Below are 18,775 nucleotides of genomic sequence, written 5' to 3' on the forward strand. Positions count from 1 at the left end.
CCACCTTTTTTTCACAAAACGGTTTTCACTAGAGCTGAGCCACCTATGTCCCAGACTGAAGTCGGTTTTCCGAAATTCGAACCCGTTTGCGAGAAATCGGAGACCAAAGTTCAGTTTGATGCCATTTTTTTAGTCCAAGAAAACCGACATCTCTACTGTTTATCGATAACTTTGAAACATGAATTTTCTTATCTTTTGGCAAATATATGTCAAAACTTTGATTGTTTCGAGATCAGAGAAGAATTTTGGAGTGTCAAAATAAAAGTTAAACTTATATATTCAGTAGTTCATTTTTTCCAAAAAAGTGTGGGAAATGGGGTTTAACATGGGCCAGACCCATTCCAAATGAGCCATAATTTTTAAATGTTTTACGAAGTTAAATGCAAAATAAATTAAACATGGCCAATTTCTTATGAAATCATACATATTAGTAAATCATAAAATACCTTACTTTTCAAATAAAATGTAATAATCTTATGACCTTGAAGTCTAGTGATGTGTAAACATTGTCGCTAGACATTAACCGATTGATAATTGTATGATAATCGATAATTTTTTTTTCGCGATTCACGTGATGATACTTTGTCAGGTGAATTCTAAAATTTTGTTTTATCCAGGGAATAAATCATAGGCCGATCTGAGAAAACTTTTTGAAGGTGGCAGTCTTCCTTTAACAAAGATCGTGACATCCAAAGTGACATCAAGTATCAACTTCATATCCTTATTTACTTTGATAAGTGTTTACTCAAACAACAATGAGCCATGGGGCTCGTATTTAAAAACGAGCAACATCCAACGCTATCATGCACCATGTCAGACAACAGCCCACATATTACGCCGATAACCGACTCTTATTCACCCTCCACTTGCCACGGTGCCAGGGGTAGTCCCGGTGGATAAGATATGCTGACAAGGGGCGATAATGCATCACGTCATAGCAGGCCAGATGGGGCTGCCTTGATTGGCGGTCAACGCGAGCTTACATCGCGTCGGGCGAACGGGGAGTAAAGTCATGGCGAGCACGGCGGGCGAGGGGACTAAGAAGGCCGCCAGTGTGACGTCGGAGCCACCCACAGCGGCAGAAGGCGCGAGTGCTGCTGGTGATGGCGCACAAATTTCAAAAACACCAGGCATCTCCTCCAGCGTAAAGGTAAGACCTGTGGAGTTTGCATTGTCCTAGCCTACGTTAACTGCTATGGTAATAATGAACCACTCTGTGGCGTAAGTGTTTATGCCTCTACATTTTTTTTATCGATTTATATAATGTCTAAGTCTGGAAACTTGATCTTCGGTGACCTTTGATAACTTTTAAATGATCTTAAATTGACCAAAATGCCAACACAATTCTACTGAGTGTCTTTCGAAGCGTCTGTCTGCCTGTGCCCATCTGTCCTAGCAGTCAAATAAAGCTAGAAAGAGGACAAGGCAATGCATCCATCGTACTTACATGTATGTACACATGACAAGTGTCACATTATTAGCTACGGTGATATACTATCTTAATTATGTGCCTCAATATTTTCCACTGCAGGCACCCGTTGACGGAAATGGGGCAACTGGCAAAGCTCATGCGACTGAGGAACCCTTGAGCTGTGAGAAGTTTGCCAAATGGCACGCTCATTTGCTTCAACAGGAGCACAGAGCTGAACTAAGGGACCGGGCGAGACTGCAAGGACATCCGTCCAATCAGCTAACCGGATTGTTTGTCGGACAAAGACGCGTAACTGTCCACGGAGTTCATGAGTGGGTGCTCAAGTCACCGCACAGGCTTGACGCGAAGTTCCCGAAGGTACGAGAAAGGGTCAATGTGTGGGTCGGACACGGCTGGTCAACTGCAGTCGTCCGTCACAAGGACGCCTTTGAAGTCACGCTCATTATGGACCAGGGCGCCAGTCTCGTCATGCACCAACATGTCGATCTTCACCGGTTTTACGATGACAGCACCTATCGGTGGATGTGCGCTGCCCTGAATCAGCTTTCGTTGCTTACATCCGGGCCTGCGGGCGGTCTCCAAGCAGCTTTGTTTGCGAGTCCCGCGACCCCGCCTGAACCGCCAGTGACGCAGCTGCCACCACAGCTCTTAGACGACAAGGGCAAGCTGAAGTGCTTCAACCCGAAACTTGATCCTTCCCAGCGGGAAGCGGTGGAGTTTGCGTTGCGTCAGCAGCGACTGGCGATCGTCCATGGCCCAGCGGGCACCGGTAAGACCACCACCGCGGTGGAGGTGGTCCTACAGCACGTGCAGAGGGGCCAGCGCGTGCTGGCGTGCGCGCCCTCCAATTCTGCCGTGGACAACCTACTGCAGAAGCTTGGCAACGCTGGTCTGGAGAACATGATTCGCCTGGGACACCCAGCGAGGATCGAGGAGGATGTGCTGGACTTTTGGATCGACAAGTGGGTGCGCTACCTCCAGGACGACTGGGATGGTCGCCTTGCAGGGGACTGGAAGAGGCAGCCGGGTGAAATAGAACTGAAGCGGAAGGTAATCGAAGAGGCCCAGGTGGTGCTTTGCACGCTGGCGATCGCCAACGCCAAAGGTCCGCTGAATCTGACCGAGAAGGGCGGCATGTTCGACCTGCTGGTTATCGATGAAGCCTCACAGGCGCTGGAAGCGGAATGCTGGCTGGCGATCCCGCGGGCCAAGAAGCTGCTCCTGTTTGGGGATCCGAAGCAGCTGTCCCCCGTGGTAAAAACCCGATCCGGGGAGAAGGAGGGCCTTTCGATCTCGCTCATGGAGCGCCAGATGAACCTGCACGGTGCTGCGGCGACGCGCCAGCTCGAAGTCCAGTACCGAATGCACGGTCTGATCCAGGGGTGGTCAGCCGAGCGACACTACGGTGGTCTCCTGCAGCCCGACCCCAGCGTGGCGCGACACCGGCTCTGCGAGCTGGAGGGAGTCTCAGACACGGCCGACACCGGTTCCATTCTGCTGCTGATCGACACGGCCGGCTGCCAGCTCACCGAGTCTCCGCCCGACGAGACCCGCTCCCGGTCAAACGTCGGCGAGGCCGACCTGGTGGCTGCGCACGCCGCCGCGCTGGCCGCTGCCGGACTCCAGCAGACCGACATGGCCGTCGTGACGCCGTACAACGCGCAGACGGCGGTCGTGCGCACTGCGCTGCAGCGCCGCCAGCTCCCCAACGTGGAGGTGAACACCGTCGGAGGCTTTCAGGGACGCGAGAAGGAGGCCGTCCTGCTGTCGCTGGTGCGCTCCAACAAACGACGCGACATCGGCTTCATCGGAAAGAGTGACCTCGTCAACGTAGCGGTGACGCGCGCGCGTCGCCAACTCTGCATCATCTGCGACTCAAACACGGCGTCTGCAGGCGTGGAGCTCGCCTCACTGCTTCAGCACATGCGTGAGAAGGGTGAGGTGCGCTCTGCACGCGCATACGAGGCCCAACTGAGCCCCGAGGCGCTCAAGATGTTTCGAAAAGGCCTCTAGGATTCGCCGGTACAAAACATCCCGGAGCTACGGAGGAGGAAAAGTGATAGTTTGATGGTGAATGGTCAATGTTTATATGCATTTATATCAGTATCGTTATTTAGTATATCCAACCATAGGTAATGTTGAATTTATGATTATAGGAGCGCCAGGTAAGTGCCCATTGAGGTTGATTTTCGTGACTGGATAAATAATTTTAATTATTTGAATTATTATTTGAACATTTTAATGAACCTGAATGCTGAACATTTATAACAATGAATGAGCAAAAAACATATGGAATAAATAGTTCTACCCTGTGCAAACAAAATGTGTTTGTGCCCACGCCATTGGAAACTCAATTATCATGGATGCATCACACAATGCTTACCACGGAAACTCTAAGCAACTCTATAGGCCAACGTCTTCTTAGTCTAGTGAGGTGGTGTGATCTAACCACTCTTCCTTCTACAGGTGTAGACAGAATTTTACGCTGTACTCATATACCTAATAGTTCCATGAGTCGCCTAGACTTTTGGTCTTTCGAGTGGCATGCAACCACACTTAGCAATGCAATGCCGGCATTCCGATCCATGTGTCAGTTGACGCCATGTGACAGCAGCGCAGGCCATGCCGTATGATCGCATACCACGCGTCAGCCGGTGGCATGCGGCCCCAGCTGTGAACCGCCGGAGCTTGGGAGTGTGATACCCGTGACTGGATGACCCTTGACCCTGGTAGGGCGCCCAGCTATCACCATATCAATGCCACCGCTTACATAACAAGCCTGACGGAGAAATTCGAAAGTGGATGGCAGTGGGTACCTCCCACGAGCTTCAGCATTCCTTCTGAGAGGTCCCCACCAACCTCGAGCATATAACCGTTGACTGGACATGTGACGTAGCTAAACAACAAACAATCCAAGTTTAGAATTACGAGAGAGCATCGTCCAGATTCCTGTTGTGAAGATCCCTCTGATTTGTCCGCAGCTGATAACTAAATAAGCGGCAAGCCTTGTTTATTTCACCCGACCTGATTCCGGTTGGATCCGTGCCAGTATTGAGAGCAGGGATAGCGTCACAGCCAGATAGCTGAGTGGGCGGCGAGAGGCCCATGAAAAGTGACTTAGCAAGGGGATATGGGGGATGTCGGCCCAGGAATGCAGCTGGGACAGCCTACGTGGCGACTTTCCTCCGCGCGCCCGGTCGTTCACCGGCCCGGCAGCTGACTAGAGGCTCGGCCCGGGCTGGACCAGCGCTGTAGGAGGCGGAACCCGACTTATCCACGAGACAACCTCACGGGGCCTCTCAGGAAACGTCGCCTGACGATGGTTGAGGTCATGTCATCACACACTGGCCAGCTTGGGTATGAGTCTGTAAGTTATATCACCGTAGGATGGTGCGTCTACAACTGCTCATAGAAATAATGTCAAAAGCTGTTTTGTTAGGCAGGTTGATGTTTGTACTACATTCTTTAGCCCTCGCGGGCCCGGGGGGGGGCGTTTTTCGCCCCCCCCTGGCGAATATTTGCGATAGCTCCCGAACGCTTAGGGATAGGAAAGCGAAACTTTCAGTACCTTTTCTCCCATCAATTTGACATCTTCTGAAGTAAAAAATTTGGACCTAGCCCCATTGATGACGTCACAAGGTCCATTTTTCTAGACCCCTGCACGGCAAACTTCGGCGTCACAGGCGCAAACTTCAAATAGCTGCTAAAAATAGAGTTTTAGAGATAAAGACAAATTACGAGCACGGCTGTGTAGCGTTTGACCTAGAGAAAAATAGAAAAATAGTTTTGGATGACCTGAGGTCAGAGGTCAGGTCAACGACCCCGAAATGTGATTTTAGTTTTTCGCAAATAACTTCGACAAAAAAGGTCCTAGAGCTACGGCAATGGTACCATCGCATTCGCCTTGTCAAGCCGCGTCGAATGATATATATTTCGTTCGGAAAAAGTCAAGTTTTATGTTGACCTCATGTGACCTCGAATGACCTCTGGTTGACCTTGACACATGAGAGGTCATTTATGATGGATTTGTACCCGCTGATCACGAATCTGGCATCTATTTTCCTCTAAGCCTTCATTTAGAGCTTCTGGACGGCAAAATTGTCTTATTTATTATTACTAGCTTGAATCAGTGAAATAGCCTCTAGCAGGGATACCCTTCTGTGACCTTGACCTTTGAGCAGCCTTGTATCGTAAGATGAACCACAAATAGGGAACTGATAAGCCTCAAACCATTTCAAAACATCTTGGAAGTTAGCACGCAAGATGTGCGAAAAAGTGTCAAGTTTGAGGTCAAATTTGAGCGTGACCTTGACCTTGACCTTTAATTTTAGACACATTTTCGGAATTCTCAGATTCTCTTCTTTCGTTTGACATCCAATTTTGCCGGTTTGATGCAGCCTGCCGTCCTCTAAAAGGCTTACTTTGAGATCACTACACATGTGCCGGTTTTTGCCTTTGACCTTGACCTCTGACCTTGAAAATTGACCTGAGGTCAAAAATTTTAGGTGCTTTAAAATTGTCTGGTAAGGACCTTTCGTTTGGTACCGCTTTTGTTTCCGTAGCTCCCTTATTTACGGAGTTAGACAAGGGGGGCGAAAAACGCCCCCCCGGGCTGCGGTGGTTGGGTTAAAGTAATGGACTATTTTCCGGTTTTCAGCGCTATCTACCAATATTTATCATATTTCTCAATTACATAAACGCCTTCACGTAACAATTATCATGCCTTGGCATTGATACCTATCACTTCCGAAAAGGGGCTTCATCCAATTGAAAGGATGCAACAATGGCTACAACGAATATATCAAAAGGTATACGAATGGTATGCAAAGAAAAACTTCATGACGCTAGAGTAGCTACTTTCGAAAGCGTCCTAGCCATTTTTACTCAGGTCAGTACAACGAGGCCGCTGAAGTCTGAAGGCATTCGAAGGTCAAATTTCGCGATTAATGATGGTGAAGCGGATAACGTCAGACGCCTTCGCCCGTAAGCTGAGCTGAAAGGTGGAAAAGACAAAAAGAGCAGCTGGTGTCTGTTTTATATATTTTTCATTTGGCCAAAATTGATCAAGAAGTATTGATCAAGAAGATCAAGAAGTGGCCGATACTTAAAAACGTCGTTTTCTTCAACTCTATTTGTCATGCTGCAGCTATGATAGTGAATTATACCACCATCACATTTCTGTCAATAAACATGTCGAATTGACTGGGCTGGGTGCTGGGTAGATGTGCTATGATTCTGACAATGTACACCTTAGTGACGTCATATATGACTTCTCTAAGGTCGCTTGGGGTGATCGAAGCTTTTCGTCATTTAATCTCGAGCAAGCTGAGCACCGAGTCGAGAAAGCCATCAACGTACTAAAGATGACTTTTAAAATCGAACGACATGTGGGATATGGCCTCTTTTGACCGGCTAGTCGCGATCTGGGCGGCCTTACCCGCGGAACTTGACATGAGGTCTTAGACTCTTCATTAACTTTTCCTAACAAAAAAAAAAAAATCATTTGACTTCGCCGATATGATGCCAAAATAGCGCCTCTGCGGACACGTTTTGCATGAAAATTCTACAAGAAAGAACCCTTACCTTAGATAATTTAACTTGACCTCACAGTTCACCGCTTGACCTGAATCTGTTAGATCGCCATCACACACTTTGTTACGAAGAAACTCTAGCTAAAATGAATAAAGGTCGAAACGCCAAGGGGAGTGATGCCACAATCTACATCCCACCCCGTTCGTGAAGGGTGCAAGTCAGAATAGCTAGTGACATTTGAGTTAGTGACTTTTGAGCTAGTGCAAAACAGCTAGTGCCTTAAAACAGCTAGTGACAAAACAGCTAGTGCCTCAATACAGCTAGTGACAAAACAGCTAGCATCAAAATAGCTAGTGCTTAAAAACAGCTAGTGACAAAACAGCTAGCGTCAAAGTAGCTAGTGAAGCAAAATGGCTAGTGCCCCAAAACAGCTGGTGATGAAATAGCTATCGTCAAAATAGCTAGTTCGTTGGACCTTGTTCCCTACCCATTCACTTCGCTTCGAAAATGCAAGATATCTATGACTGTAAATATGTATTTCCGCGATAAGGCATATCAAACATTCAAAGTGATGTTGAAACCCACTCTCCGAATGAATTATGTTTGCTAATGATGCCTTCCCTGTAGCGTCTCAGTAGAGTGACTAATCTGACATTCATGGCTCTAGGTAGGTATATGTTTTCTTTTGTTTTTGAACATCCTGGCCACTTTTGAATTTCACAAGATCAGATGCTTAAATAAATACTTTGTTCTTTTTGGATGTCGGTACACTTCTAATTTGTTGTTTGTCCTAGGGATCCCGTCCTCTGTCCTTCTAGCATTCCAAATAATTTTGTCAAACAACGGTGCTCTTCTGTTCCTTCTACCCGTCGGGACTCGTCGTCGGGAAATAATCTAAGGACTTATCAGGAAAAATGTATAATAGCTGCTCGTACTTTGTACGAATCAGCTATTTTGCTTAATTAGTTATTTCGACACTGGCGATTTTGTCACTAGCTATAATGAAGCACTAGCTATTTTGTTCTACCAGCTATATTGACGCTAGCTGTTTTGTCATAGCTGATTTGATGCACTAGCTATTTTGCATTACTAGCTATTTTAGCGCTAGCTGTTTTGTCACTAGCTGTTTTGAAGCACTAGCTCTTTTGTACTAGCTCAAAAGTCACTAGCTCAATAGTTACTAGCTGTTTTGACGTGGACCCTTCGTGAAAACGTGAAAACCGATAGGTCCGGCGAGTGTCTGTTGACTCAGCTGCAATGAGTTAGAAGCCGGGAAGCATGCACATTGCACACCTTGACCCGCGCTTTTATTTATAACAGCAGGCAACTGGCGTGGGAGGGCTACGACAACCAGGTGGACCGTGCCTTCATCTTTGTGAGATGTAAGTCCATACGTTAAACGTTCGGGCCAATATCATACTGGCGATGTGGCTGGATGGTGTGGCGTAAATGGTACTTACATAACAAGCTCCGCTTAGCGGGCATGCCGGGACCTGCGACCACTAGTCAGCCATTCAGCCATTCAGGCTGGATTGCTAAAAAAACTCCTTTTCCCGACTGTCTTTTTTAAAGCCAATTCAGGACGAACATTAAGTGCCCGTAGTGACTTGACACTGCAAAAAAGCATTGTGAACTTGGATTTTATTTGGGATCAATTGTATTCGAAAAGGTTAGAAGGTATCGTGATACATGGAACAAATGATGTGTTTTGTTTGAAAACGATTTATCGGGTCAAGGAGTAACCAACGGACTAAGCTCACTGCTGTATTCTCTTTACTTGCAATTTACAGTCGAGTTTAGAAACAGCTATATCGCATTGCTACGGTGGAATTGATATCATTGTATGACTCAGGCGGTATCTGAGTCATACAGCATTGATGGCACTCCTCTTTTGTTGCATTCCTAGTACTGCAATCTATTCTGAGAATAATCTTCCTATCATGCTACCACTACATGCTAACACTCCTACAAAACTGTCCGTTCTCTTGCCATGACTTGTTGGATTGCTCTCGTCTACTTTGAATCGGCAGATGTGACTTTTTGATCGATGTGTGGTGAAAACTTTATTAATGAAATGACGTGCTTCTGGTGACTGAGGTAACAGGGTACAAAATGTGATCTTCCTCTCCGTGTAGAATTCTCATCATGTGGCGTTTACTATTCAAATCTGGTGCCTTCAGCATAACAGGTTCGTGCGTAACAATATGAAAGGTTCCAATTTAATCGTACACAATCATGTAATTGTGGAAATCATTCGGAGAGCATTGCAATTGTGTACGAAATACAGTCCCGCAGTTTGTTCGGTTGGCAGTCATTAACTCGAGAAAAAAACAGTGGTTTGTTCCCTTTCACGTATTTATTAAACACTCGTGCACAAGTGGCAACGATAACATGGGGAAGGGAGCTGAGCAAGCGCCCCAAATATGTGGTGACGGAAGCCAGGTCAAGATCGCATCAGCATACAAATAGGAGTGCCTCCAACAATAGCATTTTGAAACCACAGCTGTGGTTTACAGGTATGTAATATTGCTCTCTTCAGTGGTCATCTGGTAATTCAATATCGTTTAGCTTCTCTTTACATGTAACTGCGTGTTACATAACAATTTTGCCAGCACCGCATCATTCGCACCGATTGTCATGACTAGACAGCGTTTTGCAAGGGGTTGCATTGAGCTGGGTGGCTCTTCGCTGTCTCCATGGCTTCAGAACACTGCGATAGAGACTGGAAAGCTACGAATCAATTGTCAACGTCAAGGATTAGCGAAACTTTTGGAGGATACGGGAAATGATTGACCGCGAACATATGGCGAGGGGGCAAAGGACATATCGAAACAAACCACTGGAGGACACCAGGCGTTCAGCTGACTCTTACTGGACTCAAACCTTACACCGATGGCATATAACGTGTGCTGCGACAGGTGTTCCTCGAAAATAAGAGGCTCTAGCAGTAAATGGTGCGTAGCACAGCATGAGCCTGACGTGTTTCCATCACAGATGAAAAACCTCCCCACGCAGCACGTCTTGGCGGCATGCAGGAAATCACATTGTACTTCGTGAAGTCAGGTTAAACCTGGTTTCGCTCAGCTCTCAACCAGTGCACGCAGGACAGGACTGCGATGCGCTTAGAGAGCGAATCCGTTGCCCGTGTAATCCTTGATCCAGGGGTAGTTCTTGGGGCACTCCATGCAGGTGTTGAGATAGAAGTTGTCTCCAGGCAGCTCCCTGAGAACAGAGCCAAGCCAAAGTTAGACGCAGCGACAACGAAAAGAGAGGGAACATGACGGCATAGCACATAAGGTTCATCTTTCTATTCCTGAATTGCAACACCACGATATTTTTCAAATCAAACTCGATATTGCACTTGCAATGGTGAAAAGGGAGCTAACGAGTACAAACGTATTTCTCACCTGGTGGTCAGCAGACAGGCGTTGGGAATGGAGCACTCCGGCAGGCCCTTGACCTCACACTTGAGCTTCCAGTCATCGAAGTCACGGATGGCGTTGGTCTCCTTGGGCGCCTGCATCCAGCTGATGACCTGGGACTCGGTGACGAAGTACACGTCGTTCTTGGCCTGCATCTCGTCGATGAACTTGATGAGCTCGTTGATGAATCCCTTGTTGTTCTGCAGCCAGTCAGCGGTCAGGTGGAGGCCGAACGGCGCACGGTTGGTGCTGTAGTGGTGCTCGAAGTTGTTGCGCAGGATCTTGGCGAACTGCTCGGGGTTGTTGATGCTGGCGCACGAGGACAGCAGGTGGCAGCCGGGCAGACGCTCCTCGGTCTCGGGGTTTTCGCGCAGGTCCAGCTCGTTGATGACCATCTCCCAGACGGGGTGCGACTGCGACGGGCAGTTCTGCGAGGTGCCCAGACACTTGTGCGGCATCTGGTAGTCGAGGGTGTACGGCCAGATGGGCACACGGCCGTACGGAGCGGTGATGGACGAGTCGTACACGAACTGCTGGTCGATCATCATGGCGAACTGGTTGTTGCCTCCCACACGCAGCTGGGGAGCACGCACTCCGGCGACGGTGCCGTCGGTGATGTTGGCAAAGTTCTCGATGATGTCACGAGCGCCGGCCATCTCGTCGCGCCAGATCTCGTAGCTGCCGTCAGACCAGTAGGACGGGTCGTCGTTGGTGGTGATCGAGAAGACACCGATCTCGTGACCCTTGCGGTGCAGCTCCTGGACGGCCGAGTAGTTGGTGTACTTGTGCGAGACGAAGAAGGTGCCCTTGGCCGTGCAGCCGTTGGGGTTCTGGCGCTCGTCGCGGAAGATCTCCTGGTAGAGGTTGATGTTGTCGACGTTGACGGCGCCGGTGAAGGTCATGGTGATCATCTGCGGCGTCTGCGCCGGCTCCAGGTTCTCCGGAATCTGGGTGCCATCCGAGGAGCAGAAGCAGGAAGGAAGCAGACACTGCGACGTGTCGCACAGGAACGAGCCGTTCGGGTCGACGCCGACCTCTGAGGGTGAAAGGAAATGAAGAGTCAGACAGTGCAGTGGTGATGTCACGACGTCGAGATTCGACAAGCAATGGACTGCCAACAGCACAGCTGAATCATCACAACACGTCTTGTATATCGACTTGAATGCGTTATCAATAAACTGGTGAACTATCTCCAGTAGCTCTTCTCCCACACTGTCCTCTCTGGTCCTGAAATGGTTTTCATGGTCCACCACTCACCGCAGGCGTTCTCGTCGGACTTGTCGGCACAGTCGGGCTGTCCATCGCAGAACAGGAAGGAATCGATGCAGTCTCCGCTGCCGCAGGCCAGCTGGTCAACGGGGCAGAGCGCTCGTCGGTCTTCAGCAGGGCAGCACCTTCCGCTCCTCGCAGGTGCGCCGGTCAGAGGTCAGACGACGCACAGTGGAACACGTGTAACGCTACATCTTGTGTGTAAGAGTAGATACTAGATAGTATGTCGATGTCTATGTTTCATGGAAAATGACAGAACATTATGATAACCACAAATTGAATGACTCGTGAGATATGGAATATCAAAATGCTTTAAGTATAAAATAACTATGTATGACAGTGAAGCGGTATTTTCTATTATGGTGAGCTGTTTTTGAATGCATTATACAACAAATAAGCCGAAACTTATGCACTTGCACAACACAAAACAGTGACTGTTGCGCGATGAAATTGGAACTAAGGGTCAGACGCAGCTCCGATGGTGCGACACCGGGTCGTGACGATATCGGAAACGACATTGAAACTACACCATCACCTCATGCCACTCCAACACAAATGATACATCCGATCGCCTGAAAAAAGAACGGATTACGCCGACACAACGACGACTACGTATATCCACTTCCAAAAGCCACCACTAAACATGTATGTTGCCCAGTATTTAGAATACATACAGCTACACGAACACCAGTGTGACACATTCTGTCAATGATTCTTTTTAGTCAGTGTAAAGAATTATATGGAAGCGTTTCAGCCATTTAGGGACACTATGAGTCTAGCACGATTCGCCTATATGCATGACGCCATCTCTAACTCTCACTGCTCCACCGAAGCCTTGTCCAGCATCAGTCCAAGTGCCTGTTGAACCTGAAAACCAACAACCGGGGACACACAAACCAAGCTGCGCCGTCCATCGCCGCCGCCGCCGCCGCCCTAGTCTGCCGGGGTGCCTGCTCCGATCTGTGGTCATCGTGTGTGTCTCCTGAGCCGTCACCAGCCGCGAGAGAGCGCACACACACGACTCCAATGTAGTGCACCCCTCCACCGCCGGACACTTTCACCGAGACAGAGAGAGACTTACTTGACAGCAAATCGCAGTTCTTGACGTGCCTCTTCCAGAGACAAGTCTGCTGACGGATATCAAAAGCCAAACCATCGGGACATTGGATCCGCTTAAGACCACCACGCGTGCACCTACAAATGGACACAGGTTACAGCAGACGACAACAGCAGTCAGGCCGGGTCGGTGGCGACGGCTCGACGGTGACAGCCGCCCTGACGGAGGGGTCACGCCAAGAGCGTCCCGCGCCCTCCGTATAGTGCCTGCTGCCACTGAGAGCCGCCGCCACCGTCCCGCCCAGCAACAATCGCGGTGACAGTTACTCACTTTGTTTGATATCACAGTTCTTAACCTTGTAACTCCAATCGCACGTTTGCCGAACGATATCGAATGAAAGGCTCGGGGGGCATTTGACCCTGGCCAACCGCGTGGCATCCCTGCCCCTGTCGCACCTGGAAAGTCATACGCGAATCATGCATGATGCCGAGCTATAAAATCCACCTTTTTGGTGCTGAATTATCCAATTTGACATTCTACTTTATTAGGATAGAAGAGAAACAACTAAATTGAGTGTATATTGGTTAAATGAGATGAACAGTGGAGTGAGTTCTGAATGGTTTATCATCGTCTGTCACACATGATCTTGCAAGAACGAATTAGCTTCATTGAATGGGAATGTTTGTTATCAAATGCTTATCGAATCGAAACAAGCAAAAAAAACGTAGCTTTAGATTCTTTTTGAATGAATTTCGTTGGCAGAGAACTTACCGTTACTTGCATGTGTGACATTTATTAGTAGCGGGCAGAAGAGCAATTAGTAGAAGGGTGGTGAAAATTGAACGTGCTCAAGGCAATGACATATGTATAACGCCGACCTGCTACATGCAATATCAATGGGATCAGAAAGAGAGCACAATGCTGGCTCACACACTCTAATAGGGACACCAATTTGTCCCCATTTATCATGCACTACCTAAGGAGAAAAAATAATTGACGGGTATCTTAAACAAATGGAATCAGACCATCGGTACCAATTGCAGCTCAGGAACAACTAAGATCAATGAGCATTACATAGCCATGGATTTTTCTGGATGTATCCATCTGATTATTATTATCGCGATAAGCCTGACCGCATTGCTTGCTACAAATGCAGCGTGAGCCTTATCCTGCTCAAGAAACTTCGAGAAGCGTGACTGGCACATCCCACTGACAAGTCAAGGTGAGCCAGTGTCTGGGGATGGATCAGACTGTGCCGAGTACAACGGTAATTCTGACCCGCTGAAAATAGCCCGGTGCTACGTCACTGGGGCATGACGTCACTAATATTAGCTTAACGGCAAACTTCGAGAACACCCGGGGAGGAGGGGGGAGGGTAATCTTTTTGTGCAAGACTGCTGTTCGTAAACACATCATGAAATCATTGTTACAAAACAAATAAATATCACTGCGATAGACAAAAAGATACGAAGGAGAAGGCTGGAATGCTAGAAGGTATGGCTATAAAGAGCAAGAATAAATACAGAAGCTAGTCGAGAGAAACTGAAGCTGGTTAGTTTAGCTGATTTTCTGGAAAGCTCAAATGGCTGAAAACAGACAAATGCTGAAGAATAAAAAAGCATCACAAAGAAGGAACAATGCATCAGGAGCAGAGGAAGAGAGCATGACAAACAAGTAGAAAGAGGCCAGAAGATTTAGAAAAGTTTTGCATGCCAGTTTGCAGGATAAACGTGATATTGATAAATATGACATTTCAGATAAAGATAGAACGCAACAAGAAGATTTATCACAGCATAAAGGAAGAGATAATACGGAAGCAGTTCAGAGCAAACTTCCTTTGATGTTACTGACCTGTAAACGACCTTGCAGTCGTTCTCATCCTCTAGACGGAAGTACTCATCTCCGCGGTCCCGGCACAGTTCCTCTAGCTTGGCGCTGTCCTTCTTCCGTAGGGCCTGTCGCCTCTCCCGAACGCTGGAAGCATCGGCTGAAAACGAGACCGTCCATTTGTCAGCTTTATCTCGGCGGGTGACATCATGAAGCGACAGTGTCTACAAACTGCGCAGCATACGCAGAAGTATTCCATGAACCCTGTGCGGATTATGATCTCATGATGAGATAAAGATATCGCCTGTCGTGCTAGTTCAACGCTTTGTCCGTCATGCGAGCTGTTTTGGAAAATCCGTAAGACTGACTTCCCACACCTTTGTAATTTCCTCTGGCCGGCCTATTCCTGGACGCCAGCGCTGTATCCCACCCGATTCGACCGGCCGGCTCCGTTGGCTCGACCGAGCGGCCTTGTCTGTCGGCGTCTGTCTCACTCCTCTCTCTCTCGCCCCTGATCAAGGCCCGTCTCGGCGCCGCCGGCGGGGCAGCCAGCTACCCACCGAGGCCGGCACGCCCGGCCGCGCTGGTCACCGCCGCGAAGAAAGTGCCCTTTCAAGGCCCGAGCGGCGCGTCCTTGACTTTGGCGGCCGGGAGGTGGTCGCCGCTGGCGGGGCAGGTCGGGCCCGGTCGCGCCGCAGTGTCGGCCGGCTCGGTTACGCCACGAGGGGCGGTGTGGCGCCAGTGCCGCTCGCCGCGGCACTCCTGGTTTTGCAACGGGCCGAACGTCTTTCACAAGCGCCGGTCGGAGACAGGTTGGGTGAAATTGAATGTAAATAGGCTGGGGATGTCTCTAGTCGTCTGGCGAGCCGCCAGCGCTGGCCGTCACCGGCGCCATCCCTTGTCCGGCCCTGCAATCCAACTGGGCACGGCCACTATTAATTAATGAAACTTCCGGCAACGGCATTTTCACCTGTCAGTGCTTTCTTCTCGTTATCAATTTTGATCTAATGGGGATGGGTTGAGAATAAAGCTGGCTTAAGAGAGAAAACTGAGATTGAAAACTGTCACATACTCGTTTATCTCACAAACAATTTTCAAATGCTATCGACCAATTCACTACGACAAAGGTTCGGTACGTATCAATGGAGTGTTCACATTAAAATCAAGTGGCCTTTGAAAGGGCCTTAGCTTGTGAACATCAGTCGGGGGAGGTTTGGTCAATCGTTGTCATTTTTAGCACGTGCTATTTTTGTCACACGTGCTAAAAATGACAACGATTCTGCTATTTTTGACAACGATGAGGCCGATTTCACTCCTCAGCGAGGAAATGAAGATTTGGAAAGATAAACACTGATTTTGGAAAAGAAGTGCTGCCACCTGGTGCAAGACGAAGAATCCAGCTTTAATATGCCTGTTATTTGTATGGTAGTTTGTTTTGTGGCCTGAAGTTGGAACTTAAAATTGAAGCATCCGAAAATGATCGATATTGATCGAAAACATGATGTTGATGAAAAAAATAATATTTTAAGTTGAGAGAGGAGGCCATTTTATCCAGATGCAGTATTACTTCTTGAAATTATTTTGCTAATGACGGCTGCTAATTATCCCTCATTACATGGCAGTCGTCGTAAGCAAAAATAATTTCAAGAAGTAAACCACCGCATCTGGATAAAATGGCCTCCTCTCTCAACTTAACATATTATTTTTTTCATCAACATCATGATTTCGATCAATATCGATCATTTTCGGATGCTTCAATTTAAAGTTCCAACTTCGGGCCACAAAAAAGGGTATACTTCAACGTTGGACTACCATACAAACAACGGCCATATTAAAGCTGGTTTCTTCTTCTTGCACCAGGTGGCAGCACTTCTTTTCCAAAATCAGTGCTTGTATTTCCAAAATCGTGATTTCCTCGCTGAGGAGTGAAATCGGCTTCATCGTTGCTAAAAATAGCTGATAGCGTTGTCATTTTTAGCACATGGTTGCCAAAAATGGCATGTGCTAAAAATGACAACCATTGACCAAACCTCCCCCAACTGACATCAATAGTTTACAGTAGGAGATGAGCATGAATATAATATGCCCCTCGCTTATCATTTCCTGTTTCAGGTTCATCTCAGAACCTTCCCGTTCAGTGTTACGTAAGCAGCACCGGCCAAGGCCATGCTGGTACACACAGACGGGTGCCACGCCCAGCATTAACACGCTGCGCAATTCCTACATCACCTTCGGCCTTTGTGACGCAGTCGCTCCCCCCCCCCCCCCAGTCGACCCTTCAGACAGTGGGAGTGATCCATCGATCCCCTCGGGGTGCCACTCCTTTTCAGCACCTAACAGTGAACCGCTACTCCAATCCAATGTCATCTCATCTCTGCACTTTGGAACGGTGGTTAGCGGTTTGGACGATCAGGGCAGACCTGTCGTCTGCCTTGGATGTCCGAGTTTCATCACCTGCATCTGACCGAATTACAAGTGCAGTCTGACCACTGTGGTCTCTATTGGGATTTAAAACACCGACAAACTTTGCTGCAGATAATGCTTGCAGGACTTTGCCTTGAACAATGATTTGTCATTTGCAGAAATAATTAAAAATGGGGCCGTAACACAGCCCCAGATGGCTTAAATGGCCGCCACGCGGACAATAACTAGTCAAAAATTGCAAACAAGACCAAGCAACAGCCTGTCTCAGTTCGGTGCAGCTGACACAAACAGCTGCACACCTTGCACAGCGCCGTGCACACCGGCCCGTGCACACGGTCACGTGACTCGTGTACCGTGAATGTCCGGCTGATCTGCGCGGCAGGGCGGCTGCTCCCCTCTCATTGGCAGCGCGCCCCCGCCTGGGCTCAGCCGGGGACATCAATAGTGCATAAGAAAGTAGCACGGGAGACTGCAGCGCCGGGTCGGACGGGGGCCGGGCGCTGGCGGGGTACCGTGCCCGCCCCGGTCATACTTTCACTCTTTGCTGGGAATCGTCCATTGTGGCGGCACTGTAGGTGAGCGCGGGCGGGGCGCAATTTTCCGCTCCGCAGTGCCGTGCCAGCCGCTCCTTAGACTGCTATCTCGCCGAGGGCGTTACTCCAGCGTCGGCGCGAAACGCCGCGCTTCACTGGCTTTCCTGACTCGCAGATCAGTTTGTTATAGCATCTTTATGGTTACATGTTTATGGTTATATGCATACAATGCAGGCTCTTCCGAGCATATACTTTATGGAAGAAGAAAAACAATAGGACTGTTGAAGGTTGAAAGATAGGAATGATTAAACAAAGTTCTATGCTTCACATTTCTGTGTTTGTATTGAAATGCATTTAACTGCACCTAACGGGACAATGTGCACGCATCTACTTTATTATTCAATTACAAGGCTTCATAACGTTTAAACAATGGACATAAATGCTAATTTTGAAATCAATATTTTTTTTTTATAAAATAGGGGAGGTTGTCGATCAACAATAAATACAAAACGCAGATGTATCGTCTCATCCACATCGCTAACAAATCGACTCTGCATGCTGTTTAGGACCGTCTATGCTATTTAAGTGTATAGGACCGTCTACTTTTGTCGTATAATTTGGCAGGTATTGTAAGCGCTTGTTGGAGAGTAAAACTGTCACTGGCGATCACATAAGAGGCCATGGGAGTATAGGACCGTGGCACCGACTCAGGACCTCACTAAGACCCTTTTTTGACAAATCATCAATGGCAGTGCATGGAAAGTAATAGACGGCCGACCGTGGGCCCCTTTTCATTAACCCCTGGCTGTACAATAAACATAATAAGACAGTATCTCATGTTTTGGAACGAATTTAGATATCAGACAACATTGGACCGTTGAAGCATTTCTCCCATTTATAACCCTCGCCCCGTTGGGGGGGGGGCCATTTTGGCCCCCCCCTGTGGTTTTTCCTGAATAGCAAGAAAACGGCGGCGCGCAGCGCCGCCAAATTTTCAGTACCTTCCCGGGCATCAATTTGACACCTTCACACCAAATTTCAAGTCTTAGGTCACCTTAGGTCAGGAGTTATTAAGGTCAAACTGAGGTCATGTTCGAGCAAAAATGAGCAAAAAAACATGCAATCTTGAAACGCTCACCAAATCTACAGTTATCAAGCAATTTCAAAGTTCTTTATATGGTCTAGTAGACAAAAGGCGGCGCTACAAAACTGCTATCTCGGATTTTCAAAAGTTTTGGTTTTTGACCCCAAAAAAATCAAAAAATTGATTTTTTTATAA

At 48.0% G+C, this 18,775-nt stretch overlaps 2 protein-coding genes across 2 annotated transcripts; one reads left to right on the forward strand and one right to left on the reverse strand.

The window, feature by feature from the left end:
- The first annotated feature begins 679 nt into the window (after positions 1 to 679).
- On the forward strand, positions 680 to 3,755 carry LOC122372752 (DNA-binding protein SMUBP-2-like). The gene is made up of 2 exons (XM_043350292.1): positions 680 to 1,150; positions 1,532 to 3,755. Exons 1-2 carry the CDS (start codon positions 1,013 to 1,015, stop codon positions 3,443 to 3,445), a joined length of 2,052 nt encoding a protein of 683 aa, XP_043206227.1. The 5' UTR covers positions 680 to 1,012; the 3' UTR covers positions 3,446 to 3,755.
- A 5,546-nt stretch (positions 3,756 to 9,301) lies between these two features.
- LOC122372750 (chitin deacetylase 1-like) lies at positions 9,302 to 12,501 on the reverse strand. The gene is made up of 4 exons (XM_043350290.1): positions 12,476 to 12,501; positions 11,644 to 11,786; positions 10,372 to 11,422; positions 9,302 to 10,186 (listed from the first exon to the last, which is right to left on the reverse strand). The coding sequence occupies exons 1-4, from the start codon at positions 12,499 to 12,501 to the stop codon at positions 10,087 to 10,089; spliced, it is 1,320 nt and encodes a 439-aa protein (XP_043206225.1). The 3' UTR covers positions 9,302 to 10,086.
- Between the last annotated feature and the right edge of the window lie 6,274 nt (positions 12,502 to 18,775).

The sequence above is a fragment of the Amphibalanus amphitrite genome, unplaced genomic scaffold, assembly GCF_019059575.1.
Source record: "Amphibalanus amphitrite isolate SeventyFive unplaced genomic scaffold, NRLGWU_Aamphi_draft 001395F_arrow, whole genome shotgun sequence".
Taxonomy (NCBI): domain Eukaryota; kingdom Metazoa; phylum Arthropoda; class Thecostraca; order Balanomorpha; family Balanidae; genus Amphibalanus; species Amphibalanus amphitrite.